We start from the raw sequence: 27,511 nt of genomic DNA on the forward strand, positions 1-27,511 counted from the left end.
CAATCGCCGCAGATCGATGTCTGGCACTGGCTGGCTGAATCTCGGTCTGGAGTCTAGACGTCCTCTAATGACAAACGCAAACCGCAGGAGATGAAGGACATTGAAGGAAACGTTATGCAAGGCAGTCGGAGCCAAGTCAAATGGAAATGCCGTGGCTCCCCGTCTGGCAGCTAGATAAATAAACTGAACTTTAAATGGATGCAGTGACCCATCGATGACTTTCCAATGGTCTTGGCTAATTCCGGATGACCACACTAGAAACACAAAATGCAAAGAGAGCTTTACATTTCCCAACAATGTAGGCAATTTAAAAGTCATATCCAATCAAATGTATGCAAAAGAACAGCGCAACAACATTTATTGCAAAAACTGTAAATTGTAAAAATAATAATAATAAGATTGAAAACTATAGCTGTTCTTCGAAATATGTGACTTTTGCCATATCATTACATATTTTGGTGTAATATTTGAAATTTTAAATATTTCTTATTACTTTTAGCGTGAAAAATAAAACAATTTATTTAAATTTGCAATATGTTTCAGGAATAGACTAATTTCTTCATTTATTTTTCTTTGTGTAGAAAAGATGGAGATGTGAGGACCCTTACAACTTCTGTTGGGCACCGAGGCGAAAGAATACCTCTTGAATCGAAAATCATAAAATGCATGCAAAATAAACCGAAAAAGTGGCGCATCATCATTATTTATTCGATATTCCCCCATCCCCTACCTGGACCAGCTTCGACAAGAGACTCAATCAATGACGACATCGGCTTTTAAATTTGTAGGGCCAAGAGATGGCAAAGCCAAATTTGCATAGCCAGAAGAAAAGAGAAAAGTAGAGCGAGACTATTGAGAAATTAATATGCAAATTTCTGCCGGTAGAACTTCGCATTGTTCCCATTCAAGTGAAATTTCTGAAGCCAAAAATGTTGCCTTCTCCGCTATAAAATAGAAATTCCGTGCCAAAAGCGGTTTCAGTATTATTATTAAACACGAAACATGAAGACAACTTGGAGCCTTTCTTGCGGAGGTGCGTTCTGTGCGAGAAATGGGGCATACGATGTGGGTTAGGTGTCAAGGATTCCTCGGGAAACGCGAGAAATGTGAATGTAACTTAGTGCAATGAAATGATCCAAGGGCAGCTCTTGCCTCCAGGAAAACCAAGTGTTAGCTAGAAATTTGTAGGGGGACAGGGTCGTCTTCTTGCCGATTTCCGTCGAATGTGCTTCTAGAACTGTCCATGATTTTGGAGAATTCCACGAAGGAACCCGCCTGGGTATCCCCTGCTGAGTTTGGCTGGAAAAATCGCCACAAAACCCGGGGAATCTGTGCGAACGGCGCTAAGTTGGCTGCCATAATTGAGGATTAAGCCGGGTACGCGGATCTCCGGCTAGTCATAAAGCCATAAACGAGACGGGGAAATTCCCGGCGACCAGGACCGCTAAGAAAACCCGAATGAAAAAGCCTGTTAACGGTTTCAGTTTACGACATGCAAACGCGTGACTGGCACCCGCTAATTACCTGGACCATATCTACCTGGCCGGAGGATCTACCTGCCCACCTGATCCTTTAAAAGGACCTCACCCTCTGGTCCGGGCAGCATTCACTCCTGAGCCTGACAGCAACACACCATGGTTGACCAGCACAAGCCCAGCCGCAAATCAGAGAAATCCAGTCGCAAGTCGGGGAAGAGGCATTCCGACAGGCCCCACAAGGTGAAGACCCACGATCCGCTCAAGAAACAGAAAAAGCGGGCTCTGAAGAAGCTCCGGCGCAAGTCCGGCACCGTGAATTTCCCGTACCAGCTCTTCCTGTACCGCCAGGAACTAAAGCGGGCCAGCGCGGACTTCTCCTATCTGCGGCTCTCCAAGGCCAAGATAGTGCTCACCTCCCAACTGATCGCCAAGAAGATGGGCAGCTGCAATCCCAATTGCAGCGTGGACGAGCTCAAGGAACTCAGCCGCGAGGTGCAGTTCCAGAAGCGCCTCTGCCATCAAGTGGAGCGGCTGCAGCAGTTCCGGCAACTCGGACTCACCGAGATGATCCTCGACGGCAAGAAGACGACGCTATAGCCTGTGGATTTATGAAGCAGCAAGGAGGAGGATTGAGCAGGCTGTTAGGCTGGGATTGGGCATTATTATAAGTTAGACGTTAGTGTTTAGGCTGTAATATTTTATCAAATAAAATATCACATGGAAATTGCAAAAAGTTAAATTTAAACTTAATATTATTAAATTATTGAAAGTAATTATGATATTCGTATTAATTTGAAATGTGCTGCCCTTTAGTTTTGCTCCTTTGTGCGGCTATGTGCTCTGGTCAGAATGTAACGAAATCAGACAACAGTCAGGAGATCATCGAAGTGAAGGTCTTGCCGCAGTCGACCGCATCCGAACCCTCCACTGGTTCCTCCAGCTCCACCACCGCCGCACCCACTACCACGACTCCCAAGCCGAGAGGCAATCCTACAGCCAAGTCCGCCATAAAGGTGCAAGAAATCGAGGAGGAGGACGACAACTTCCACCACGATCGTCTTCCCGCCTTGTCAGAGGATGAGTACAACAACCTGAGTGAAGACGCCAATCCGCTGCACTTCCTCAAGCAGCAGCCCCTGGACCTTGAAAATGAGGAGGTGAGCGCCCATGATCTCTTTTAGAAAGCTTCATTTGAGCCACTGTCAAAAAACCATTAATTAAAGCTCCATCTTTATATGGAAATTTAACTCGTCTACATCGTGTGTAGAAAGTTATATTTCTGAAAATAGTTAATCACTTAATTAATTCCAATTGCTTGCTTTTATTTTCTACCGCAGGTGCCACAAAAACCTGAAAAAACAGAGCTGGTATGACATTAAGTTATTTACTTTGTTAGCTAAATATTCATAATACTAACACACTTTTGCAATATACGATTTTTTTGACTAACACACTTCCTTATGATTGTACTTCTCCAAATTCACAGCAGTTGCCAGAATCTCAAGCCGAGAGTAAGCCGGATTCGCAGGTGGCGGCTTCACCATCCGCCGGTTCGCCCATCTACATAACCATTCCAATTTATATCAGCACGGGTGGCAAAATGCCCATCACTTTGACCATTGGAGATCAGGAATTGTCACTGAAAAAGGCCAGCAACAGGAATCCCTCCACCAAGTCACCGAACTCATTCTTCAATCGCTTGCTGCAGCAGATTGAGCCTCCCAAGCGGCGCACCACCAATCGCCATCGCAGCCAGCTCAGGAGTCCCGTGGATGCGATGCAGGAGGTGGGCAGTAAGCGGAAGGATGTCAGGATTCTCAAGGATTTTCTGTTTAACCCAATGCAATAAGCTCGATCGAACACAGATTATGGCGTACAATTTATAGTTAGCAATAAATAGGTGACAATAAATAGCTGAGGAATGATGTGGTTGATCTAAATTTGTAGACTAGACAGCATTGCTGAGTGGAGCGGAAGTCGAGGAGGCGGACTCCTCCATCTTCATGGGTTCCACGGCGAGGGTCTCCTTTTCGGAAACGGCAGCAGGGATCTCAACTTCCGGGATCTTCTCCGCGTTCTCACCCTCGGGCTTCTTGTTGTCCTCGATTGTGGTTTCCGTTTCGGGAACAACTGTCGCTGGAGTCTCCTCCTCGTCATCGTCATCGCCAATTACCTCCTCAATGGCCTGCTGGATGAAGTGCTCGAACTGCTGGAAGTACTGCAGCGCATTGTTGGCCACCTGGGCGGTGGGCAGATCGGTGGTGACCTTCTTCAGGGCATCCCGGATGAGCACGAGTACGGGTTTTCGCGTTGGAGCTGCTTCAGTGGTGGCATCCACCTTCTGACCCTCGCTGGGAATTTCGGTGGCAGCCTCCTCCGAAGGTTCCTCAGTGGTCTCCGCCTCACGACGTCTCCGGATCAGCGAGTCATCGTCTTCGTCGTCCTCTTCATCATCATCGTCCTCCTCGACCTTCTGAGCCTGCTCCTCCTCCTCCTCGTCGTCCTTCTCCTCACTGCTATCGGCACTGGAGTTCACAACCTGCGGATCCTGTTTTGAGACGGCTAACTCCTCCGTGGTATTGATTTCCGTCTCCGCCAATGGAGCTGCACCAACAGAGCAGGTCAATACGAACAGAGCGGCTGCAAGGGGAAACAGACAGAAAGCGGACAGATTAGCCAAGACCCACAAGAGAGCATAGAGATTAGCGCAGCTCACCGAGGGCCAGGTAAATGGGTCTAACCATTGTGGTAATCCTTTGCTTCCAGCTGGCTTCGTAGTGGACTTTTGCAGTTTTGCGGTCTTTATGAGCAAATCCAGCACGCTGCTTTCGCTTTTTATAGCCCCTCCAAAAATGAAAGTAAATGCGAGCAAACAAGGCGATCCCCAGACGCTCCGCTCTCTGCGAGATCTGAGCCCGATCTCTGGAGCGGGCTGCCAGAGCGTTGTCCAGTCGCTTTTACTGCACCCAAGCTCTCTATCTTGGGTTTCTTTCCTCCCACCGCGGCCCATCTCATTTGGTTTCTTTCTTTTCGCTGAGCCTCTTTTGTCTACCCGGTGGCTTACAGAAACCCCAAAGAAACCGCCGAAATCATTTATTAAAATTTTCGGTCTCTCTGCTTTCTGGTGGCTTCTTTCATAAATCTGTAAACTTGACGTCTATGGACGCTGTTGCTTCGATCTGTTTGCCCGAAAGATTAACGCCTTTTGGCAACCCCAACGTCGCAGTCCACGGCTGATATGCAAACTGCTTACAAGATCACTTAGTCCCCTAGTTTTTGGGACTCGGTCAAAGCCCCAATTATGTAATTGGACACGCTTGCCGTCTCGGCTTCGACTTGATCGCCCCCAACTAATGCATCACAGATCGGATCGGCTAACTTTCTAATGCTAATGGGAAATTTGAAAACTTTTCCATGGAGCTGCGCATTCAACATCAACAAGAAGTGATCACGAGCTGGATGAGTCATCAAACTGATGGTGGTAATAACAAAGGCAATTGTGGATGGCTCTATGGCTTGATTAACTGATTATAAGGGATACATGCTCATTAGAGAGCGGCGATGATAGGTACTCGAAGATATGAATTAAAATAGGAAAGATTTATGACCACGAATCGCCACTCTAAGAGAATGTATGCTGCAAATATGTATGGCGCATTTGAGTTGAGCTCGCTCTAATTAAGATCACAAATGGTATCCATGGTATCCACTTACGCAGATCAAAGATCAACGGAGACCGGCGGAATAACAGAATGACAAGGCTGATTGGACGTGGATTTCCTGCGAGCGAGTGCAGCTGCCGGCGATCGCGGTCAGAAGAACCTCATAAAATAACAACCAGATCACCGAACCTTTCCAGATTGACCCAATTTCGGAGAACCGGCTCGAGAAGCTTGGAGACTCCGAGCTTGGGAGGCTGGGCGTCGAATGGAGGGCACCAAGGTGTTAAAAACACACACAACCAGTTCCAGGTCCGAGGCATTCTAGATGGCTATCGCTGCAAAAGGTACGACCACAAGCACATGAGTTTGCATAAAATTTCACCAAATACAATATACTCGTATGTACGCAGTACCAAATAAGTTGGCGTACTTTCGTTCGGACCTCGAGCCATCGCGAAGTGTAAACAAATCCCGAGCAGATGGGCAGGGGAACTGTTTGGAAGAGCTGCAGTGGGCAGAAAACCGGTAAGCCACTAAAGAATTCCCCGCCGAGTGGCTAAGACTGGTACTTAAGCACCGCTCGCCAGAAGATGCGATCAGTTGTTGTGGAGTCGAGCAGCTGACCAGATCAACATGAGGCCATACCAAGTAGTTTGCATCGTGGGTAAGGCTCGCATATCGAACCACTGACCAGTTCTGGAGATCCCATAATTAACTGGCATCCACCCATTTTCCTTTCAGCTGTGGCAGCTCTGCTGCTTTTGGAGGCGACTCCCGCGGTTGCCAAGCGGCGCAAGCACAAGGGTTCCGATCACCACTACGAAAGGTCTGATCCGCACAAGACCAAGACGAAGACCAAGTGGTCCAGCTCCACGGATCTGTCTGCCCGCACTCAGGTCTCCACCGAAGAGCACGGCTACTATGTGAAGCGCACCTATGCGGCGCCCGGTGAGATCGAGGCCGCACAGAAGCGTCTAAGTCCGCCCTATTTGGCCATTCCCATCGCCTGGTTCAGCTGTGAGGCGGGCCAGCAGAATTGCCAGACCTCCAATTCCGCGGCTATCAACAGTGCCGCCCAGTCCTTGAGCGAGGGCTATCTGTGCGACGACGACTGCGATGAACTCTATGAGCCCATCTGCGGCAGAACCTCCTCAGAGGTGGCCGTTTTCTACAACAAGTGCAAGCTGGGCGTGGCCAAGTGCCGATCCCATGGTCTTTGGGCGGACTTCACCTATGCCGAGTGCCAGGAGAAATATCCGAAGGAAACTTCCTATGCCGACAAGAAGTTCCGGTCATCGCCCTATTTCCGGGATGCGGCCGTCGTGGAGCAATTGCAGCTGGAGGAGGAGAAGCGTAAGCGGGAGGAGGAGCAACACAAGCTGGAGAAGGAGCAGAAAAAGAGGGAGAAAGCTGAGAAGAAGAAGAACGAGAAGGACAGCAGTGAAAGCAGCGAAGAGAAGGATGACCAAAAGGAGAGCACGCAGAAGGATCCCCTTTCCCTGATTCCTCAGAAGCCAGTGGCATCTTCCCAGGTGCCCATGCCAGTGGCAGTTCCTGTACAAGTAGCAATTCCCAAACCAGTTTCAGTCCTGGAGCCGGCAAAGACCACCGAGGACATCGCTATGCCCCCTATGCCACTGAAGGACACTCCCACGCCAAAGCCTCTGGAGATCGCGCCCCTCAACAAGCAGACTCAGCCCAAGGCCAAGGACAATGATAGGCTGAAGTACCAAGTAGCTTAGAATCTCACCTAGTTATAGTATTTATTTAATTTATTACAACAAATAAAATTCAAAACAATTCGAAACATTTCTGTTCGATAACAAATGATAGATTTGCTTTGTAGCCTAAACGTGGTTGGGACTACAGTTTTGATGGCTTAGTTTAATGGAAGTTCTTTTTTGGTCAACCTGCTGAACACTTTGGGATACTATATGGTATCGAAACGCAATTTTAATTTTCCCAAAGTTGTTTTCCTAGTTTCTATGACTCCCAGATCGCTAAGCTTAATCTATACACTTATGTGAATGCAAGCTAGACTTAAATAGTTTCCAAGCCGCCAAGTTAAATTATTTTTTAGATCCCTTGAGCACTTAAATATGGAAATATGTGCATTGTGCAGTTGCGTTTTCATAGCTATATCATTTGTGAAGATTTCTGTAGTTTTATTAGCCTTAAAGAGTTTATCTTATCTAATAACCGAAAAAACATATTCTTGACAATTCTTGAATAGCCTCTTAAGTCTTGGAAGGTAACGGGATAAGAACTCCAACTTTATGTCTCTTTCAATCAGATAATTTAAAAACTTTCTTAGAGCCAAATTCACCTGCTTGTAATTAAATTGGGAAGAATTCTGAGGTGCTGCAGTTGCATTGAATCAAGTGCATTGACCCCAAAACAAGTTCTATAAACTGATTGAAATCAGAAGCTTGAAAGGGCCATCACCCAATGCCAGGCACTAAACCTACAAACTAATTGGGCGTGGGATGGACAATGCAACAGGTTGCTGCTGGGCTGCCTATAAAAGCAGCGGGATTTGTGTCACTGCCACAGAAGTTGACCAACTGCAATGGGAGCCACAAGTGTCGGAGTTCTAGCCTGGAAGATTCAGCTGCTGATCCTGCTGAGTGGAGGTGAGCATGTTCTGAATGTTTTGGCATGTGGTACTAAGTTATCCTTTCCTAGTTCTGCTCATTCAAGCTGCTCCTGCCGAGGTAACCGAAGGAGTGACCCATCCACCACCCGAGCAGTTGCAAACGGAGTCCCGATCGCGTAAGGACGAGGAACTGGACTTAGAAGAAGACCTGGACGGCCGTAATGCCTTTATTAACAATCAGTTTGTGCCCAGCGAACCGGCGGAAGTCCTAGAGGATGAGCAGAATACGCCGCTCTACGAGATCCTTCAGAAGCAGATGGAGCAAGTGCTGGCCTCGTCGGCGCCCAACGATCCTGTCTACGAGCAGCACCGCGAGAAGCAGGAGCGCCGCGACCAGCATCCACCACACCAGCCACCGTACTTCTCCGGCGGAGATCAAGATGGTGATATACAGGACGACTACGAGGACGAGGAGGATCAGACGGATCCGGGCTATCCGGTGGACCCCGAGAAACCGGACGCCGTGCCAGCTGCTCCCGAGGATGAGGACGCAGGCTACCAGGCACCTTCGCTGAGCCTTCCAAGCAGCACCACTCGCAAACCGTACAGGCGACGCAGCACCACCACACATCAGCCACGAACCACCAGGACTAGAACCTCTGCACAGCCCAGGATCACAGCAAGACCATTGAACCAAACCAGCACCACGGAGCAATCACCAACTGTGACCACGACCACCGCTCGGCCCAAGACTAGCTCCAGTACCAATCCCAAGACAACAATCCAAGACTCCCAACCGGGACACAGCCTTCCTAGTGACCCGCAGGTTTACCAGCACAAGCGTCGCATCATCTTCAAGACCATCTCAACGGGCTCCCAGTTCGTCAACTCGCCCATAGGAGACCTCATGATCAAGTTCTCCATCGGCTTCGCCAAGCCAACTACTCCGGGTGGAGCTAGCAGCACTACGAGCTCGCAAAGATCGTCCAGCGAGGCTTTACGTGCTCTTTCACAAAACTTGATTCGAAATTTTGAACTTCAGAAACTGAGAAGAGCGAATAAAGTTCAAAAATATTAAATATACATTATGAACGGAGGAATATACTGTCAATTCAATTGTATTCACTTTTTAGTTTACTTACAACAATACACTCGAAGACTGGGAATACCCATAGTAGCTAGATTTCAAACGAACAAAAGATATTTTTGCCCAAGTTGAAGCACCAAGTTCACCGATTTCAGCAAAGTTCACAAATTTCGAATAGTATGAATAGTAATGCTATTCCGTAGGCATATTTACAAAATTCCGTGAATTTTTCAATCACCACAACAGCAATTGTTTATGCAATGAGCGAGGTCTGCTAAAATTATTCCAGTCGGATCCAATCATAGATATCCAAATTGTTGAAAACAACTTGTGATGACGCCATTATAGTATACAAAACCAAATCAGAAAGTTTCTGCCGTCACGTACAAGAATTTTGAGACAATGACAATGGATCCACATGTACGGTTCGTGTTTAATGGAGTTTATACACACAACAGAGGTGGACATTCGCAGTAACAACAAAGTCATAATCCGTAAATATAATCTAACTGCCTTGGCCGTTCGCTGCCCAATCGTTGCTTTTATCGAGTCTTTTAAGTCGGTTTGTTCGCTTGGCGATACGTAGCTTCACAAAAATATATATATGGAGGGTATTCACTGGCGTTATGAAATGGTAAATGGCTAACAATGGTATATACCTGTCTAAAGGGCGTTATGAACATGGGTTTATGCTTAACATGGGTTTTGATCTTGCGAAGCAGCCTTTGAAATTTGGGCTAGTGAATACCGCAGCGCGCATATCCTGATGAAAACCACAATCAGCGCACGGGCCAGAATCTCTGGGCGAGGAGGGGAATGGTGACGCCGGTGACGATGCTGGAAATCAGGTTGACACTGTGGTTGTCCAGGATGCGCAGTCCGCTCACGTGGCGCACTTCCTTCCCAGGTGTATCTACAATCTTGCCTTCCGCATTGATGCCGGAGAACTGCAGCAGACCACCCAGCACAGAGTCCAAAAGGGACCCGAAAAGTCCAGCGATGCCACCAAAGGCGATGATGGGCCACTGTGGTGGGCTAACCAACAGCATTTTGGCCTCCACTGTGTAACGAACGGTGACAAAGTAGCCAAATCCGACGAGCAGGCCGCCCAGCAGGCTCACCACGACGCCGGGCAGCGAAACCCCACCGTTGGTGCCGCGCGGCACTCTCCGCCAGGTGATGATAGACACTGGATCGCGTTGCGACAGCACAGATCCCAGCTCACTGGACCAGGTGTCGCCGTTGCAGCAGGCAAACGCACTCATCACGGCCACACCCAGCCAGCTGGATCGGTATTCCCGCGAGAAGTCCACCGCTCGCTCACCACTGCCGCAGTCCAGCAGATAGAGCAACGCCAGCTGTGCGGCCATGCCGCCGTTGCAGAGTACCTGTATCCAGTTTCGTTGGCCCTCGCCCTCGCGAAAATCGCTCTCGAAGCGGCGTTTCATGTGCGCCCGGAACTTGGTGGCCCGCGAGGAGCTGAAGAAGAACACCACCAGGCTGGCGAAGAACGGATGGCTGGCGATGGAGAGGATGAAGGCCACCAGAATGCCCAGCGCAGCTCCAGATCGGTTGACGCTTCGCCGGCGCAGAGCCACCGTCATCAGGGCCAAGGGCGCCAGTGTGGAGAAGAGCCACCGCACCGGCGGAATCACCCGGGACTCTGTCGGATAACCTAATGGCATTAGTTGACCCCAGGTAACATTCGCATGGAGATCCATATCGCTCACCCTCAAAGTCGCTGGTCCAGAACTTCGACACCGCCACATTGCCCAGCCACATGAACAGCGAGAGCGGCACGGACAGTCCGCAGAAGAGCACCGGCATCCAGTCACGCATCTCGACGTCCCAAATATACGGCTTTTCTGGGCGTCGTTTATCGCCACTTTCTCCGCCGGATTTTGTTTATTTTTTTGGGGCAGTGAGGCCGTCGGCTCAGTGTTTCAAAATGCCAAATGTTGTGTCACAAGTACGGGCACCTGGCTATGAATCCACCTAAGACTCAAACCATCACGGATTTTATAGAAATTACATTTTAAATATAATTACTTTAAAACTGGTTTCTCTTGCTTATTACTTTTATTCATATTCATTTCATAAACTCTCACCATTGGAATTATTCTTCGGATATTTAATTTATTTAAAAATTTGCAACTAAAGTTAATTTGCCATGAAATACACTTATTTTAAATAGGTATTTAGTTGATTCAAGCAATCCCCAAAATTTCTATATACATATATGCAAATAAAACCTCTAAAAATCATCGTTGAATTCCTTATGAAAACAAATGTATTTTAAAAAGCCAAGGCAACCGGAAAATTGGTCCTTAAAGCAAAGGTTTATATATGAACATGAAAAAGCCTTCATAGGAATCGATTCACAATTTGTAAATAGCTTTTTATAAAATACGTCATAGAAAATAACTTAACGAAATTGTTATCAAGGATCGCTATCAATTATGATCGCTACAGGAATTATACTACGCTTATTTGTATTTCAGGGATCTAAGAAGGCTATAAAGAGTATATGCCCTCCAATCGCCGCACACGCTCATCGATCATGGCCAGCAGTTTGCTGATCTCGTCCAGCCGCGCAGAACAGGAGCACAAGTCCGACCCGGATTCGAAGGACACGTCCAATACCTGCGGAAGGTTCGGCTGGTTATGTGCGCTACTGAAGGCTACTGAACGTGTTGGTTAAAAGCGCGGACTTGGGATATGCTGCTTGAAGTCCATGCCATGACTGAGCACCTTCTCCGGCTGAGTCGAGTGTTTACTATCGAGCACCTGAAAGTTCTCCTCCGAGAGCTGATAGGCCAGCGATTGGCGTGGATCAATGCGGATACTGAGGTCATTGGACTTGGAGGTCGCACTGCCAACGCTCTGTTTCGAAGAGACGCCACTGGACTCGCAACTGGAGGAAGCCAAGGCAGACTTGGCTTCAAACTGGGAAGCATCGTAGGTGTGTAGATTCGACTGCCAGACCAGGAGCTGCAAGTGAAACAGAAATCAACGAGTAAAACCACCTGCGCACATTATCAAGAGACAGAAACTCACCTGACGATCACTACCACCGGTGGCAAACTTGTCGCCATCGCGACTGAATGCCACCGCATTGACCGCATCAGTGTGGCCCGTTAAAGTGTAGATGGGCCTTCCCTCCAGCAGGTCCAGAATGCGGATGGTGCGGTCGTCGCTGCCGGAGAGCAGGAAGTGTCCGCTGGGATGAAAGGCCACGTCGTTGACCGGCGCCGAGTGCACCACGTAAAGCTGCAGCAGCTGGCTGCCGGCTACGTCGAAGATTTTGATGCGGTTGCAGCCGAGGGCGACGGCCAACATGTTGCCCCAAGGATGCCAGGCCAGTTGCCGTGGAGCGCCTCGTTCCTCGGTGAAGGTGCGCACGCACTCACCACTGTCCACGTCGTAAATCCTCACCGACTTGTCATCGCTGGCAGTGGCCACCAGTTTGCCATTGGGACTGAACTTGGCGCTGCGCACCCAGTTGTTTTGCTGTGCAAACGAAGTCACAAACTGCCTCCTGGCAACGCGCCATATCTTCGCCGACTTGTCATCCGAGGCGGTGAGCATTAAGTGACCGGTGGAGTCGAAGTCCACACTGCGCACCGCCTTGCCGTGGGCCAAAAACTCTCCGGAAACGCCGCGCAGCTTGGGCTCCCAGATCTTCACGGTGCGGTCGTGTCCGGCGGAGGCCACCAGGTTGCCCTTTGGCGACCAGGCCACTCCGTTCACCGGCGCCGAGTGCGATGCGAAGCGAATGCAGCGGGCCGCCTGGCTGAGGTTCCACAGGATCACCGTGGAGTCCGTGGACGAGGTGGCGATCTGGTTGCCATCGGGACCAAAGCGCAGCTGCGTGATGCCGCCCGAGTGGCCCGTGAAGTGGCGCTCCAGCGCCGGATCGCTGAACAGTCCCTGCATCTCGTTTTTAAGTACAAATTTTTTTCCCACGATTTTTGATCGGAATTTTCAACAAAACTGGATTGCTTTGCCGCTAGCGTTTAAAATGCGCAAATTGCGTCGTCGATGTTTGGATGCGTTATTTGAAAGTATCGGTTATCGGTTTTTAAATCGCGTTGGCCCCGTGTGCCTGGTTTTCGATTACAGTGATATACCGAATGGCCCGATAAATATACTGAATGACGGATTTTAAAGCGCCATCTGTTGGTGAATGTATACTGCTTTCAGCTTAAGTTTACAGTAAATTTACATTACAGCTTACATTTTATTACACCCATATTTCAAATACATTTTACATAAAACAAATTTTTAAAAGTAAGCTGCGTTTTAAAGTACAATTTCAGTTTCTGAAAGTGTTTTTAGAATCTTTTCCTCTGTCTTGGGCTGTGTGCTACATTTAAAAACATATTTCAAGCACTTATTTTTGCAATACTACCGATTTGTAATTTTGTTTGTAATTAAGTTTTGATTTTCTTACATGTCTGATGTGCCTACTATAATATAATCAAATCAAACAGTGATTTCCGCAACAGGTTGCAGATGGGATCGCATCACTTCTAGGTGATACTCGAACACATGTCACCCATGAGGACCAGCAGATGTATTAGACCTGAAGGGGTCCCTACCTGTGCTGTCATTATCCTTTCTCCTGACCGTCGAACTCTGGGCTAGTTCATTCAACTTCAACCTGCTGCCGCACAGCAAACTTCTCTAATGATCCTCCGCTGCGTTTTGGCCAAGTTCAATGGCCAAGTTCCTTTGGCAGCAGCTACTGCTGCTATCTCTATCGGCTAATTATGCGTTCGCCAGCATGTCGGGCTATGGACCCCGGTAAAGGTCTAAAAACTGACATCAAATTAAACAACGAAATGTGACAGGAGTGGTGCAACTGTGAAAGTGCAACGGCCAAAGGAGCGGACTACAAACGAAGCCACCGACCCAATCGAGAACTGCAAACGGAGCTCGAACTTTGAGAAATTAGTGTGACAAGCATTCGATTTCCACCTGTAGCATGCTACTCGTAACTCGTAACTGTTCTTCGCCAAAATGCAGTTAGGACCGATGCCCATGTTGCAACACAACCCCTGGCCATGTTTTTATTCCCGCAGATCGCATAGACAAAAGGTCGTTGTCGCTTGTCCCTTCCCTGAGGGGAACCACTCCACTCCACTCCACTACACTGCAATCCACTCCAATCGAACTGTGGCGAGGGTTCAACAAACTGCTTTTTATCAACAAACTGTTGCACTTTCAAATAAACTAAGCTAATGTGCCGGGGGGGAAAAGCAGCCAGAACCTCAAGCCGAGCCAAATCCTCGGCCAATAATGAGGGAGGTGCCGATTTCTTGAGATTCGAGGGCCAAATACTCTTCTCCAGATGATATTGGCTTAAAAAGTCATTATTTGAAGTTATTATGAAGTATTTAATTTACCTCGCTATTTAATCATCAATGTTTCTTAATGCATATATATAATATATGTATCAGCTGCCAATAAAACCAAGTGAAACCTAAAGTTCGAGTTACCTTTTCTCCAAATTTTGCTTAGCTATTAAGAACATTTACATGTAACAACAAAACTAGCGCTAGTTGGTAATTTACACTAAAAAATAAAAGCAAAAACTGCCAAGCAACTCATGTAACCCTTTGGCAGAGCAATCTAAAAGCCGCTCAGCAAAAGTCCTGGATGCGTGGCATGTGGCTTGTGCCACAAACGAGCCGCAGGATCGAACTGGGCCTAAGAACCGGGATCGGAATCGGGATCGGGATCGGGAATCGGTACTTGGGAAGAAGCCCGACCCCAGGGGCACCAATCAAGCAGCGGACCCTCGTGCCAGGACTTCTCGAAGCCCTCGGTTTGGCTCGTGTCATCTGTTGAATTATAAAATATGGCAAGGAATTAATTTGGCCAGCCCCTGCTGTCCTGGCCGCCAGAATCTGGCACAGCAGCAGCAGAAGGACCAAAGCGGCAGCAGGATAACGATCCTCGCCGATCCAAATCATCTACCGCTATGCGCAGTGCTCTGTTTTGCTCTGCTCTTATCTGCCGAGCACCTGTCGCCCTGAATCCGAGTATGAACTGAAAGTCATACCCAAACCCGAACTCGAATCCCGGTGATCTGGAAAACAAAACGAAAGGTGCGCTTAAATTCTTATAATGACTCGGCTGGCTCGCGTTTTCGACCTGCTGATCCTGTGATCCTCAGATCCCTGGGTGCTCCTCATACCTAAATGTTGCATCTTTGGCCGCAATTTGTTGGCCATTGTGTGTCTGCCGCCGTCGTCGTCGTCGGCCGCCTCAAAATCTGTCTATAATCTGTGTCTTCTTCGGGCTTGGAGTTGAAAACACCTTGAGATCGATGTCTCCCGCCCCTGTCCCTTTGACTTTGCACCTTTACTCTCGAAATCCGTACCCAATTTCGTGTTTAGATTTTGTCGTTTTAATTGCTGGGGCTTTACCTTTTGTTTGGGTATCGAGTTAACCATTTTTGTTGTGGCCCGCGTCTTCGCAACCCTTCGCTAAGCCCATTGGATTGGTCATTGTCTTGCCTTATTCTTGCCAATTAAGCTCTGCGAATAGATTTCACAATTCGCCGTGTCGACCAGGGGTTGATTTGCATATTTGACTTGGATTTGGATTTGGATTTGGATTTGTCCTCTGCACTCAAATCGAAACAGCTTAAGATTTTCCCGGGGAACGGGCGGTTGCAGACTAATCTGCAACCTGCAGACTTTAGTCGCTGACACGGCACTCTGTTGGCTTCCGATTTGGCCAGCGAACTTGGCCAGGCTGCGCAAGTAGCAGTATTCGTTCTCTTGGCCAAGTCTGATTAGGCACTGGCCAGTGAAATCTCTACCTGGGACAGGGCAATTGAGTTCTTTGACTTCTAAGGACTTGTAATGTCCTTCTCGCATCACAATGAATCCTGAATGGTATTTAAGCACATTATTTTGTTTGCCTTAGTGGGAGTACAATTTCTTAACCTTGTCTGCTTATATGTATCTCGGTTATTTTAGCCAAGGTATTAATTAAATAAAGAATACCGAGCAAGGTGGGATTTGGATTTGTGATAGACAGACTTCCAGATGAACACGTCAGTCCCCTCCTCCAACTAGAACTAATCAAAATATGACTACTGTAAGGACATCAAAAGGACTTTTTTTTAATGGATTTTTTAATATTTTTACGACAGCATATGGAGCCGTCACCTGTCCTTGAGAGTCCATTAAAAACGCATAAACCCATTTCACAACACCCCGAGTGCAGGATTTGATTCGTCTAACAATCAATTTCGAGCAGCTCGCTCGGCCAGGTGACAATGCTCAATCAAACAAAAGTGAAGCAATCATAACTTATCAGTTTCAAAGGGAAAATCGAGGAAGGGACGAACTCGAACTCGAACTCGAAGACGAAGAACGAGCCGGTGGCCTGTTGAAATTGGGTCACTTTTGGCCTGGCCAACAAGCCGGCAAGTCGATCGTTGTAATATCGATCGAACGTGACAGGTGCAGCGGCGCACTTGCGACTGTTGTTGCACCTTCGCTTGTGGATTTTAAGCGACAGCTTGTGGCTCAAAAAGGAATCGGCGGCGACTCCCCTGAGGGCCAAGATTAGATGCAGATCTCTGGTCTCCCATCTCCGATGTTTTGCGGTCTGTCCGTCTGGGGGAGAGATTTTTACGACTGCTGCATCTTTTGGCTTCTGCTGATATGTTTCGGCACTGAAAACATAATTAGCTGTATCTGAATGCGGCAAAACATATCTGATAGCAGGCAGTAGCCTACTTAGTAGCCTACTAGTAGCCTACTTTCAGAATAAAATATTCTGGCTTTGAATGAAATTGGTATCCCAGTATTTATGTTCTATCTGAGATTTTTTCTGAGTGCTGCCGATTTTGCTGGTGTCGTGTGGCCCATGTCAACTGGTTGCAGGTCGCCGTTGTAATTTGCCTCCTGGCATATGGCTCTTGCCGCAAACCGGCTTTGAGCACGCGTCTCGTCTGGGCCTGGCTCAATAATTATGCGACAGGTTCCAGGATTCCGCCAGCAGCAGCAGCAGCAGGAGCAGGATGAGCAGGAGCAGGAGCCTCCGAAGCGGCAGCAGGTGCTCAATGCCGCTGGAGGGAATCGGGAATCAGCGCCAGACTGCTTACAACGAAAGGACATAAACATAAATGAGCCGATGTAATGTTGAGCCGATGCTGCTGCCCCTGCTCCTCCCCATGATCCTCCTCCTCATCCTCCTCATCCTGCTCCTTTTCGAGTCCTTCCGTCTCCCTCTATCTGTGCATTACAGGTGCCTTTTCGATCGCATCCCCTCCGAATTTTAATTGTGAGCCGGGCTCTCGACTTCACCTGCAACGCAACTGACCTAAGACATCTTTTTTGCCCTTGCTCTTGGCCGGGCTCTTCACCTTCTTCTTTTTTCTTATTCCTTCCTTTTTTAGCCGCAACTATTATTTTTATTAATAGCCAAAGTCAAAAGTCACCTGCCCGGCACCAAAAGGCCCAAAGAACTAGGGGCAGCCGGAAAACGGAACCGCTTGAGATGATGATGCGCGGGGCAGTGGAAAGGAAAGGACACGAATTTGTTGCGGGTCCTACAACTTCTTTAGGCCACTTCTAAGATCCATTTCCTCTTCACAATTTCCCCCGCGCGATCACGGTTTTCCACTCTGCAGTGTCTGCGTTTTGGGGTTGCAGCTTTTCAGTCTTTTGATAGCCACACTTTTTCCAGCTCCCTCCTTTGTTTCCATGGGGGCTTGCCCGACTGTTGAATAAATTCCAAACGGCATGACAAATTATGTGGGCTCAGGTGTTATGCGGAAAAGGGGTTAATAAACCGAGAGTCAGCGCTGCGGAGAAACTCCAGCATATGGCTGCGACCTATCTGTATCTGTATCTCATCGAGTGTGCACTTTGGAGTGCAAACTAATTCTGGGGGAATACTTTTTGGAACTGTTTCTATATACCAGGCATCATCACTAGGTATTTACCATTCCTGTATCTTAAATTGAGCTGGAACTAATTAATCCTCCATAAGCCAATATTTGTGCAGAACATGCGAGTCCCTTGCAAAGTGCAAAACTAATTCGATAAAACATCCGACCTTGAGCTCATCAATCCACCTGGCCAAATGCCAATTCAATAGTATGATGATCAGCCCCAGTTGCATCTACATTCTTTGACTTTTGATCCCCACTTTGTCGGCACTTGGCGCAAAGTCCTTGAACTGCATTTTTCTTCGGCAACAATTGAACTGCATACTTCTCTCTCCCCAGCCAGGTTTTCTTTTGTTTTTTGTTTTTGTTCAATATTTTGTCAATTTCGATCAATTTGTGGCGTGCCAAAGTCAAAGAAGCCCCAGAACAGCCCGGCGATCGAGTCTTGCCGCAGAAAGTGGCCCCAAATAAAATCCTGCGGCTGGGCTCGCTGATTTCGGCGATTTCTGATTGCGTCTGCCATTCTGATGAATGGCGATAATGAGGGAAGTCGGTGATTTGTAAACTGCCAAACTTCATTTCGTGCGTTTTAAAGTGCCGCAAAATGCATTCGGACATTTCGATTACCGAAAATTGCGATCAGCAGTCCTCAATGACCATTGCCCCCATCTTCGATCCCCGCCAGCCCCATTTCTCACTTTATTTCGCCAGCAATTAGTTCGAACTTCGAACACTTATTGGCGTTTTCCCCGAGGATCGGACCTGCAAGTGGGGCGGGACGTCGAGGGGATGTACCTGCTGTAACGCGGCGACTTACAAAGGGCATTCCCCAAATGCCACATTGGGCACAGATCAAAGATCACCGCGTCACCCGAAACAGGAGCAACTTATTCCCCATCAATTGACTACGTGCAGGAATTCATCTATAAAATCAGGTTTGCGAACAAGCCCCCGAAAAAATATTTGGAGCGCTTTGGACAATTTGTATCAACATTTGTGGTACTTCAAAGGAGGTGGATGTGTCCTTGATACCGAGGAATTTCTCAGCTGCTCAAGATGATCGAAATAATGAGATATTTAAACCGACCATTGTAGAAAGCTCTCTTAATTAATTCAAACCAAAATCATAATGATAGATATTTGCTTGGCCATCCTTACATCATTCCAGATATTTGGTATTTGCTGTTTCGTCATAATTTCTGTTTCATACAAAATCTCACTTTAATGGAAACATTTATTTTCGTTTGTTCTCTTCTAGCTTTCAACTTTATTTTCCAAAAATCATATACGTTCTAATAAATATAATTACAGTAATGCATTGGGTATATTACAAAATAAGAATAAACTAAAAATTCGCATAGATCGTATAAATAAATGTGGGTGATGCCATCAGCAAACTTAAATAAATTAGGAAACTAAATTTAGACAAGTGGTCGCCAAGTGGTAGTTCAATTGTTTGAGGTTGTTCTTTGGTACGTTTAGCTGCCAATTTTGGGTTAAGTTCAAACCAAATCAATAAGGGTTAATGCAATAAATTAGATTAGTCAGTAAGCTACGGCTTAACGGCTATAAGAAAAGTCTTGTGTCGGGATAACTATGTACAGACTTAAGGCAGTATCCTAGCTAATGGGTGTTAACAATAGTCCTTACGATTAGGTAAATCTTTGCGAAGGCCTAAACAAAACAAACTTTGGCTTCATAGCAACGACTTAGACTTGGGGCCAACTGTGATCTGCTCCACCTTCATCATCATCATCTGGTTTGAGTGTGTGTCTCGTCCTGCTTAGCTAATACTGGGATCTCCTGGATCGGAGATGGCCTAGCCCTGGTCAGCAGCTGCTGCTGCTCACCTCCATCTTCAGGGGCTTCAGATCCTCCACCGGCGGAGCCTCCTCGTGGCGGCTCTCCCGGTGCCGGCGCAGATCCACCTTCCGTTGGAAGGACTGATCGCAGAGGTGGCAGCCGAAGGGCTTGTAGCCCGTGTGCTTCCTCATGTGCGTGATCAGGTTGGAGCTCTGGCTGAAGGCCTTCAGGCACACGGTGCACTTGTGGGGCTTCTCGCCTGGAATCGCAGGGAAATCAATAAACACAATTAGTTAAATGCCGCTTCACAGTTTATTAATTCTGGCGGAGAGCGGCGGCGGCGGCGGTGGCAGCTTTACAGCAATTAGACAAATTGAAAGGCGATAGCGATCTGTGTGCTCCGGGGTGGGTCTGTTTGCACCACCTTCTGGCACACACTATCCCCACGGACTAGCTCTGATTTGACCGAATAATCAACTCACCGGTGTGTATGTAGGTGTGCTTCTTCATGTCCGACTTTTGGTGGAACCGCTTGCCGCAGTATTGGCAGGGATATGGCCGGGTGTCGCTGTGGATGAGCAGATGTGTGGAGAGGGTGGACGAGCGCTTGAAGCTCTTGCCACACTGCTTGCACTGCAAGAAACACAGAGACAATGGGAAAACATTATAAACACGAGTCACGATTATTGCAACTCAGAATACCCCATGTTTGCACAGCTTGGGCGTAACCGCGCCGAAAAGCCAAATAATCAAAAAATCAGAAAAGAATTTAAATATAAAGTCGCCGTCTTTGTGTGTCTGGGCCAAATTCGCAGTGGCAACACGAATTAGACTAGATTTGTGGGTGCTCAAATATTTGTGGGACAGGTGACGACTGGGAAAACCCAAAGCCAAACTTGGTTAGCCCACATCCAGGCGACAAATAATCTAGAGCTCCAGCATTTCTCAGAGCCGAAACAGCTAGGTAAATATGGCCTAAGGGGCGTTCTATCTCGGCCCAATGCTAAATCTCAAGTGAAACACTTTCCAGGGAGCTATACTTTGTTCTGGTATACAGCGGAGTATTTGTGGGCCAAACACAGCTGGGCTCCACGGTGGATGGGTGGATCGGTCGCGGATTGGACGAATCCCGCGGCTGTAACATCTTCGCTTGTCAGATTAAATGTTTGAACAGTTTGCCAGTTGCAGCAACGTTGCAAGTAACCAAACATTGACATAACACAACTCAAATCGTCGGCCTACGTGGGCGACATTTATTAAGCACGAAAACATGAAAAACGACAAGTACAACAGAAATGGGTGAAAAAATGTGAGACAATTTTTCGAAAACCCGCGTAAACGCGTAATTGTAAATTGACACAAGTGTCTGTTTCTGAACATTTCTTTCATATTGATTTAATGTTTTCATATTTTCGAGCCCTGTTTTTGGGATTTTCTATTTGCGCATTGCATTCGAGTGGACCATATCCACTACACACATTGGCTAGACTCAGACCCAATTAGTTGCTCTATTGTTGAGCTGCTCGCCTGGCTGAGCCACAATGTCAATTTGCTCAGCTCCGACAAGGGAACGGAAGTTGGCAAAGCTCGAGAGGCAAAAAAAGAGCAAAAACGAGCTCAGGAGAAACCCCAAAGTCTGAGTCAGCCGGGTGGGCCTCCAATGGGCAACATGGGTACCATGGGCAACATGGGGAACAGATGTAAAGCACGAATTACAGAAAAAATTCGATTTTACGCACAAACAGCTGAGGAAGAACAGCGAGTGCGCCTGCGCGAAGGACTCCGGCAACTGTCTTCCTTGGGTCTTGACCATATGTCGGCTCCGAAGCCCGAAAACCTATCGCATTTCACTGACCCTTAAATGTGTGAAAAAACCGAACAAAGTATACAAAAAATAAGCACTCGCGGCGGGTGTTGATGGATATAAACGCAATATGACATCGGGGTAGGCATAAGGTATAAGGCATAAGGGTAAGGCGTCTCAAATTCCTGAGGGTCGTGTGCCCTCTTTGTGCCACCTTTGCGCGATCCAACAATCCAATATCGAAGCGACAATTATGATTGTAATTTGTACATAAATCTTCGGGGGGGCATGCCCCCACCGCACTGCCGCTAATCAAAATTATTTGATTAACTAATTGCGTGATTTCGCTGGGACTTAATTGAATTTCCATGGCGCTCTATCGGCTCCAACTTTATGACAGCATTTGCTGTGCCACTTTTCCAAATTGAAAGTGGTATTGGTTGACAATTAAAGCCTTCGAGGACAAAATATGAAACAATTAACACAGGGGAATTGCCGAGGACACGCAACGTTATGCAATGATAGTACTAGAGCTCGGCTTGGTTGGGTAATAGATCGTGGTCCTTCAGGACACGTGATAAGCCCATTAATGAGGGCCGCCGGGGCTCAGAGATTTTCAAGCGATTTGCCCTCGATTTCCTCTTCATATTTCCCCAACTACGCGTTTATCCTGTTCGAGTCTGCTTACCTGGAAATTCCTGCCGCTGCGCTTCTCCTCGTTCTCGCCTTGGTAGGAGGACGAGGAGGAGGAACGACGTGCAACATCTGTGGCCGTCGAGTCAGGATGTTGCTGCTGGTGCTGATGTTGCTGCGACTGCTGCTGGTGATGCAACTGTTGTTGCTGCTGCTGCGGCTGTTGGTGTTGATTACGCATGTAGCCGAATTCGGCGGCTGCCACCAAATTCATGAGAGCCGCTGCCGAGCGGTTATCCTGCTGCTGCTCGTCCTTGATGCGATGCTGCTGCTGCTGCTGCTGCTGCTGCGGTTGCTCGCTCTTCAGCTTCAAGTGCTGGGTGAGCAGCTCCAAGTTGTTGCCCGTCAATCCAGCCATGAATGCGCTGCGATGGGCATACAACTGCTGCTGGGCCACCTCGAACTCCAGATCCTGGACGGCACTCGAGGCGGGAGCGGACAGCGAGGAGATCGGTGATTGTAGCGATGAGATGGACGCTGTCCTGCGCTCATACTTGAACTTTCGCACAATGGGGTCCACCTGCTGCTCCTCATCATCGCCCTGCTCCTCCAGCTTCAGGCCGTACGGCTCCCTTCTCGCCGATCGTTCGCACATCGAGGCCGGTGACCAGATGATGTTACCCTGCGATCTCTGGCGCTGTGGCTGTGGTGTACTCGAGCTCTTCAGATTCACAGCCCGCAGCGGTGGCGGGGTCACGTTCAGGGAGGTCATCGGATGCAGTGACTCCACTTCGCTGCTGGAGCTGCTCCTGCTGCTGTTGTTGCTGCTGCTGTGATACTGATCCCGGTGGGAGTCATCCGATGCGACGCGCTCCTTGGTGCTCAGATTTAGTGGCATATCCTCATCCTGCTCCTGATAGTCCTGCTTGCTGTTCTCATTGTTATTGTGCAACTGGAGCTCATGCTCCTTTTCGGGCGTCAAGGCAAAGTCACGATCCCGCTGACCCAGGACCACAGAGGCGGGTGATTTGGGGGTCATGGGGGTCAGGGGAGTGCCCAGAGCCGTGGCCGAGGACAACAGGAATTGGGGCCACAGTAGGGCACTCGAGTATAGCAGCGGGTTGTACAAAAAGGGCAGATCTATGATGGGAAATGCAAATTAAACGGGTCAGTTCGATGGTAGTGACTAGGAAAGATAAGCATCCTTACTTTCCTATTGCTAGGAACTTGGGAAAAGTTAAGATACATTTTCCGCTTCTCTTTGTGACTAAGGATAACTAGATAGCTCAAAAGTATATAGTATATTTCTGTTGCCTTTCAGATACTGAATCTGAATCTTTCAGACTTAAATCCTTGCTCACAATTCGCGCCGATTAAAGAATCTCTACTGTAGCTTTGAAAATCCAGATCGGAAACTCACCTCGGCCATTGAGCTTCTGTGCCGCTGCGGAAGCTATCACCGTGTTGAAGGCGGAAGCCCGCTGCATCCACTGCTTGTCCAGAGCCGCTCCATGGCAGCCCAATCCCGCGGGACTCGGCTGCTGGGAGTGCGGCGACGGCGGCGGCGATAGGTGATTCATTTTGATTTTGGATCTATGCTATGGGGAGCTCACTGGGCTGATGGGCGTGTTTGTTTTTACAGTCTTTTGATGGGATTGTTCTCAGTAGTGTTCACTGCACAAATCTCACTTTCTGGGCGTACTGATCTGGGATTCGAACGGATCTTGCTTGGATTTCTTGGCTCACTGGAGACGAACACGTCCGTATCGCTCGGTGCTTCGCACCTGACTGAATCTTTGGTCGATGGCTCAGTTCTAAATTGAGCCAACGGTGAAGCGACTTGGCCCGAAAAAAGGCACAAATCGAGCTCTCTTTTTTCTGTGCAACTGTGTGACTGTGGCACTGTGTGTGTGCGGCAGCAAGCCGAATCAAAACGGGCCCTCGGTGTGTTGGTGTTGCCTCTTTGGTGGTGGCTCTCGGGAGCCCTGCAGTGTGTTGGTGTTGGTGTTGGTGTTGGTGCTCGTGTTGCCAACTCTGGTTTTCACCTTTGGCAGCAGTTGGCGGCAGTTGCAGTCCTGCGTTCCATGTTGTAAGGGTCAAGACGCACAGTTAGGAGTCCCTGGCGTTCCTATCCTCTTAGCCCATCTACTACTGGTTTTCCTCTCGGCAGCACGCGTTTCCCTACTAATTGGTATGCAGTTAAAGTTTGGCGGGCGTTTGTTATCCTTTTCCCGCTGCCCTGTAACTGTTACAATTGCTGTGGCTCTTTCTGTTGCTGCCACCAACTGTTGTTGCCGTTGGCTTGGGAATATCGGGATCGGAGTGGCAGCAATCGGCAGAGGATTTCACTACTGACCGATGGAAGGGGAAAGGACGAGGGCGGGATGGGGCGGGGTAGCCTACAAATATTTAGGTGGATGAATCCAAGGATCTAACATCTGTCGTGGCAAGTCAGCTTGTTTGTAGATAATGCTTAGATTGCCTTTAGATTTGACAACGATTATAAATGGATTCCTAATTTTTAATGTGAAGAAATTATGTTAATTTATTTTGTGTTAATTTTTAAAACGACTTTGCGAGTGAAATATCAAAGAAATCAACATTATATATCCCAATTTTGGAAACTAATTTAAGAAACCATCGTACTTTAATCCTTAAACTCAAAACTATACATATAATATATATTATATCACTTAATATCACTTTCAATTTAATTATTCCAGGATTTTATTTGAATTACTTCTATTTGTAACTAAGCTTTCAAAAAATCCTTGATTAACTAATGTAATATGATAAATATTAATATATTGTGCATTTTTCTTAGAACTGTTTTTAGATCTATTTGTGATGTCGAAGTTTCTTCAGTGGCTATCAAAATAGAAGTATTCCCCATTTGTTGTGGTTCTCATTGTCAACTTTGAAGTTCGTCATATTTTCGCATGGCAATTGAATGAAATTGCAACACAGGATTCTTGGTCAGTCAATGGTTTATTTCCCCATTTAGAAGCATTACAAAACTGTAAGCAATAAAGTCGCCATCTTCCCGATGGATCGCAGCTATTAAACCACTCAGATAGGACGAGTGAGCACCTGCCACTTTCTCCCCCTACCCCTACCCATAGGTGCACCTTTTCCGAGCTTATCCTTCAGGAGAGTCCGAGGTGCTCCTGCTCAGTTGGTCCTTCGCCACGCTTGGCCACCTCGTCTGGGCCGCCTCAATTCCAGTTTATCTATCCTTGGCGCGGGCCACACCTGCCTAGAAAACGAGCCAAGAAGAAGTGGCGGGCGCACACTTCCACTTCCACATTCAACGATCCTTTTCCTTGTCAGCAATTTCAGTGCCCGTCCCCTAGTTTTGGCGCAATTTCCTCGGCAGGACATGTGCAGAGTTGAGGCGACACCGAAATTCCATCGCACTCGTGCCCGCCACGGGTGCCGCCGATCTAGCGAAGCGGTACGAGGCACGCGGCCTCAAAGCGGGCCAAAATGGGGGAATTCGGGCTTCTGCCACTTCGACCGCGATGAGGGCTGGCCTGGCCAAGTCAAGTTGGTGGCTTCGTTGCGCTTGGCGGCGTTTCCCTACATTCTGTTTATCTGGAGAGCTGAGGGCGCGTGCTCATCCCCTGCCGCTTTGTAACGGATTCGCCGTATGCCGCTCACACATCTATCATTGTTTGATATGCGGTGCACTCAGAGAAACACTTTTATTTAATTACTATATGCCTTTTAAAAGAATCCGCCACTAGGCATAGAAAAAGATCTGAATAAACTAAGTAATTAAGTGGAAAATCTACATTTTATTAAACTAAATATATATTATTGCAACTAAAACATTAATAATTTGAAGGTATTGAGTGTTCCAAGTGCTTCTAAATAAGAACTGTGGGTATCCAAAAATCTACCATATCAAAAATTCAAAGACATTAAGACATTTAAGTCGCGAAAGAAAACGTACACATAATATTCCAAGATTAAAAGTCCGTTCTTAACAAGTTTCCAAGCTAGAAAATTATAAAAAAAATATATGTATAAAAAAGATACATATATAGATATATAAAAAATATATCTTATCCATTGGCTCGTCTGGAAGCAGAAGTCTTGCATGCATTTTGGCCTACTCATCGACATTTTTTGCAGTGCAATGCAATGCATCACAGGTTCGAGCTCGAGAGTCGTAAATAATTTCCATTCTCTGTTTTTCATGTCGGCGACATTTTATTTACGACACCCTCTGCGTTTGAGCAAATCCCACACTCTGAAAACTCGGAAATGCCTTTGCACTTGGCTCGTGGCTCTCGACCCGCCGCTCGCTGATTGGCCAGCAGAACGCCGAGAGGGCGGGCAACACCTACACGGAACGGGTTTGCCCCTGTGTGTGTGAGCCCGCTCGTGGCGAGGTGAGTTTCTGCTGCTGGCCAACTTCGGAGCTGTGTGGGCTGTGTGGACCGTTAGATAGAAGTTGGATTGGCTGAATGAAACCCCCATGATGAATGGTCGGGTGGACTTGGTGAATGGCTGGATAGAGTGCCATACTAACTGTTACGATTAACAGATTTTTAGTTGGCTTTAGCTCTTTTCTATTTCTTTCTTCAAACATACACCTTGTTTAATTTGTGTTTTTTTATAAACAGATATTTAATTTGCATTAGCTACCACAGAATATTTGATGCACCTTATTGTCAGTATCCACATGGAAAATAAAGTTTATTAAATGCTTCCTTTATTTTTGTAACTTATTTCAGTTTGTCCCTATGTGTGCAATGTAGTTTGTTTCTCTCGTGGATTTTTTGAGCAGCTTTATGCACTCGAATATGCGTACAATAAAAATTCATTAAGAAATCGGGAATTTTCTCAAAAATGATCCATACTGAGTTATGTAAATATGTGGGTAAATTACCGAGATTCCCTTGTTCCTTCCCCCAGTTCGCCGATCTCCACTGATTTATCGCACTATCTGCCGACATCGTTTAAAGCACCAAGAGACCATTTAAGTATTCTCTATTTGTCTCACAGTGGGTGCTGCTGGCCGGCAGGAAAATTCCTTGCAGCAAATCAGGCGGAAATCTGTAATAAATTTATTATTATGTAGCCTGGCCATGTGGATTATAATTGTCTTGGCAACAAATGGGGGCCAAAACGATGCCCACAGCGAGGCGACAGCGGCCATGGCCACCGACTGGCTACTGGTTATGAGCACGACCAGGAGGAGTCCCTGGGCCGCAGTCGCTGTCGCCGGTTCATATCGTGCAGATTGTTGGCAATTATTAAAATGATAATTGCACAAATCTGGCTATCAATTGACGACCATCGAAGACCTTAGACCAGCCGCAAATGCAACGGCCAAAACGAGCGAAAGCCGCGCACAGAAGCTGAAACCCAGGCGCAGACGCATGCGCACTGCGCAGATGCAGTCAGCAGTCAGCGGGCTCCCATTTCCCAGTCATCCGGTCACCCGTTCCCAGTCCCTCAGCTCGCCAGCTCGCCAGCTCGCCAGTTCGCCAGTTGGTTACTCCAGCTCTGCTGGCCTGGCT

At 47.5% G+C, this 27,511-nt stretch overlaps 8 protein-coding genes across 10 annotated transcripts; 4 read left to right on the top strand and 4 right to left on the bottom strand.

Moving 5' to 3' along the window:
- Window positions 1-970: 970 nt before the first annotated feature.
- On the top strand, window positions 971-3,398 carry LOC6544959. 2 transcript variants are annotated; one of them, XM_026977622.1, is made up of 4 exons: window positions 971-1,033; window positions 2,292-2,635; window positions 2,816-2,845; window positions 2,965-3,398. In XM_026977622.1, the coding sequence occupies exons 1-4, from the start codon at window positions 1,003-1,005 to the stop codon at window positions 3,325-3,327; spliced, it is 768 nt and encodes a 255-aa protein (XP_026833423.1). In that variant the 5' UTR covers window positions 971-1,002; the 3' UTR covers window positions 3,328-3,398. The 2 variants fall into 2 exon arrangements, with proteins under 2 accessions (XP_026833423.1, XP_026833424.1); XM_026977623.1 differs by lacking the exon at window positions 971-1,033 and adding an exon at window positions 1,653-1,718.
- On the top strand, window positions 1,544-2,217 carry LOC6544958. Its single transcript, XM_001972602.3, has one exon. The coding sequence runs from the start codon at window positions 1,635-1,637 to the stop codon at window positions 2,073-2,075; it is 441 nt and encodes a 146-aa protein (XP_001972638.1). The 5' UTR covers window positions 1,544-1,634; the 3' UTR covers window positions 2,076-2,217.
- Window positions 3,345-4,324, bottom strand: LOC6544960 (nucleolin). The gene is made up of 2 exons (XM_001972604.3): window positions 4,195-4,324; window positions 3,345-4,118 (listed from the first exon to the last, which is right to left on the bottom strand). The coding sequence occupies exons 1-2, from the start codon at window positions 4,220-4,222 to the stop codon at window positions 3,427-3,429; spliced, it is 720 nt and encodes a 239-aa protein (XP_001972640.1). The 5' UTR covers window positions 4,223-4,324; the 3' UTR covers window positions 3,345-3,426.
- Window positions 4,325-5,700: 1,376 nt separating this feature from the next.
- Window positions 5,701-6,947, top strand: LOC6544961. Its single transcript, XM_001972605.3, has 2 exons — window positions 5,701-5,804; window positions 5,882-6,947. The coding sequence occupies exons 1-2, from the start codon at window positions 5,774-5,776 to the stop codon at window positions 6,880-6,882; spliced, it is 1,032 nt and encodes a 343-aa protein (XP_001972641.1). The 5' UTR covers window positions 5,701-5,773; the 3' UTR covers window positions 6,883-6,947.
- A 731-nt stretch (window positions 6,948-7,678) lies between these two features.
- On the top strand, window positions 7,679-8,836 carry LOC6544962. Its single transcript, XM_001972606.3, has 2 exons — window positions 7,679-7,773; window positions 7,826-8,836. Exons 1-2 carry the CDS (start codon window positions 7,710-7,712, stop codon window positions 8,812-8,814), a joined length of 1,053 nt encoding a protein of 350 aa, XP_001972642.1. The 5' UTR covers window positions 7,679-7,709; the 3' UTR covers window positions 8,815-8,836.
- Window positions 8,837-9,466: 630 nt separating this feature from the next.
- Window positions 9,467-10,777, bottom strand: LOC6544929 (transmembrane protein 19). Of its 2 annotated transcripts, none has more exons than XM_026977440.1 (2): window positions 10,554-10,777; window positions 9,467-10,486 (listed from the first exon to the last, which is right to left on the bottom strand). In XM_026977440.1, exons 1-2 carry the CDS (start codon window positions 10,660-10,662, stop codon window positions 9,603-9,605), a joined length of 993 nt encoding a protein of 330 aa, XP_026833241.1. In that variant the 5' UTR covers window positions 10,663-10,777; the 3' UTR covers window positions 9,467-9,602. The 2 variants fall into 2 exon arrangements, with proteins under 2 accessions (XP_026833241.1, XP_026833240.1); XM_026977439.1 differs by having other exon boundaries at window positions 9,467-10,498.
- A 318-nt stretch (window positions 10,778-11,095) lies between these two features.
- On the bottom strand, window positions 11,096-12,917 carry LOC6544930 (POC1 centriolar protein homolog). The gene is made up of 2 exons (XM_001972608.3): window positions 11,881-12,917; window positions 11,096-11,814 (listed from the first exon to the last, which is right to left on the bottom strand). The coding sequence occupies exons 1-2, from the start codon at window positions 12,757-12,759 to the stop codon at window positions 11,521-11,523; spliced, it is 1,173 nt and encodes a 390-aa protein (XP_001972644.1). The 5' UTR covers window positions 12,760-12,917; the 3' UTR covers window positions 11,096-11,520.
- Window positions 12,918-18,982: 6,065 nt separating this feature from the next.
- LOC6544932 (zinc finger protein sens) lies at window positions 18,983-23,907 on the bottom strand. The gene is made up of 4 exons (XM_001972610.3): window positions 23,401-23,907; window positions 22,036-23,120; window positions 20,026-20,176; window positions 18,983-19,802 (listed from the first exon to the last, which is right to left on the bottom strand). Exons 1-4 carry the CDS (start codon window positions 23,558-23,560, stop codon window positions 19,570-19,572), a joined length of 1,629 nt encoding a protein of 542 aa, XP_001972646.1. The 5' UTR covers window positions 23,561-23,907; the 3' UTR covers window positions 18,983-19,569.
- Between the last annotated feature and the right edge of the window lie 3,604 nt (window positions 23,908-27,511).

The sequence above is a fragment of the Drosophila erecta genome, unplaced genomic scaffold (assembly GCF_003286155.1).
Source record: "Drosophila erecta strain 14021-0224.00,06,07 unplaced genomic scaffold, DereRS2 tig00000021-arrow-pilon, whole genome shotgun sequence".
Taxonomy (NCBI): Eukaryota; Metazoa; Arthropoda; class Insecta; order Diptera; family Drosophilidae; genus Drosophila; species Drosophila erecta.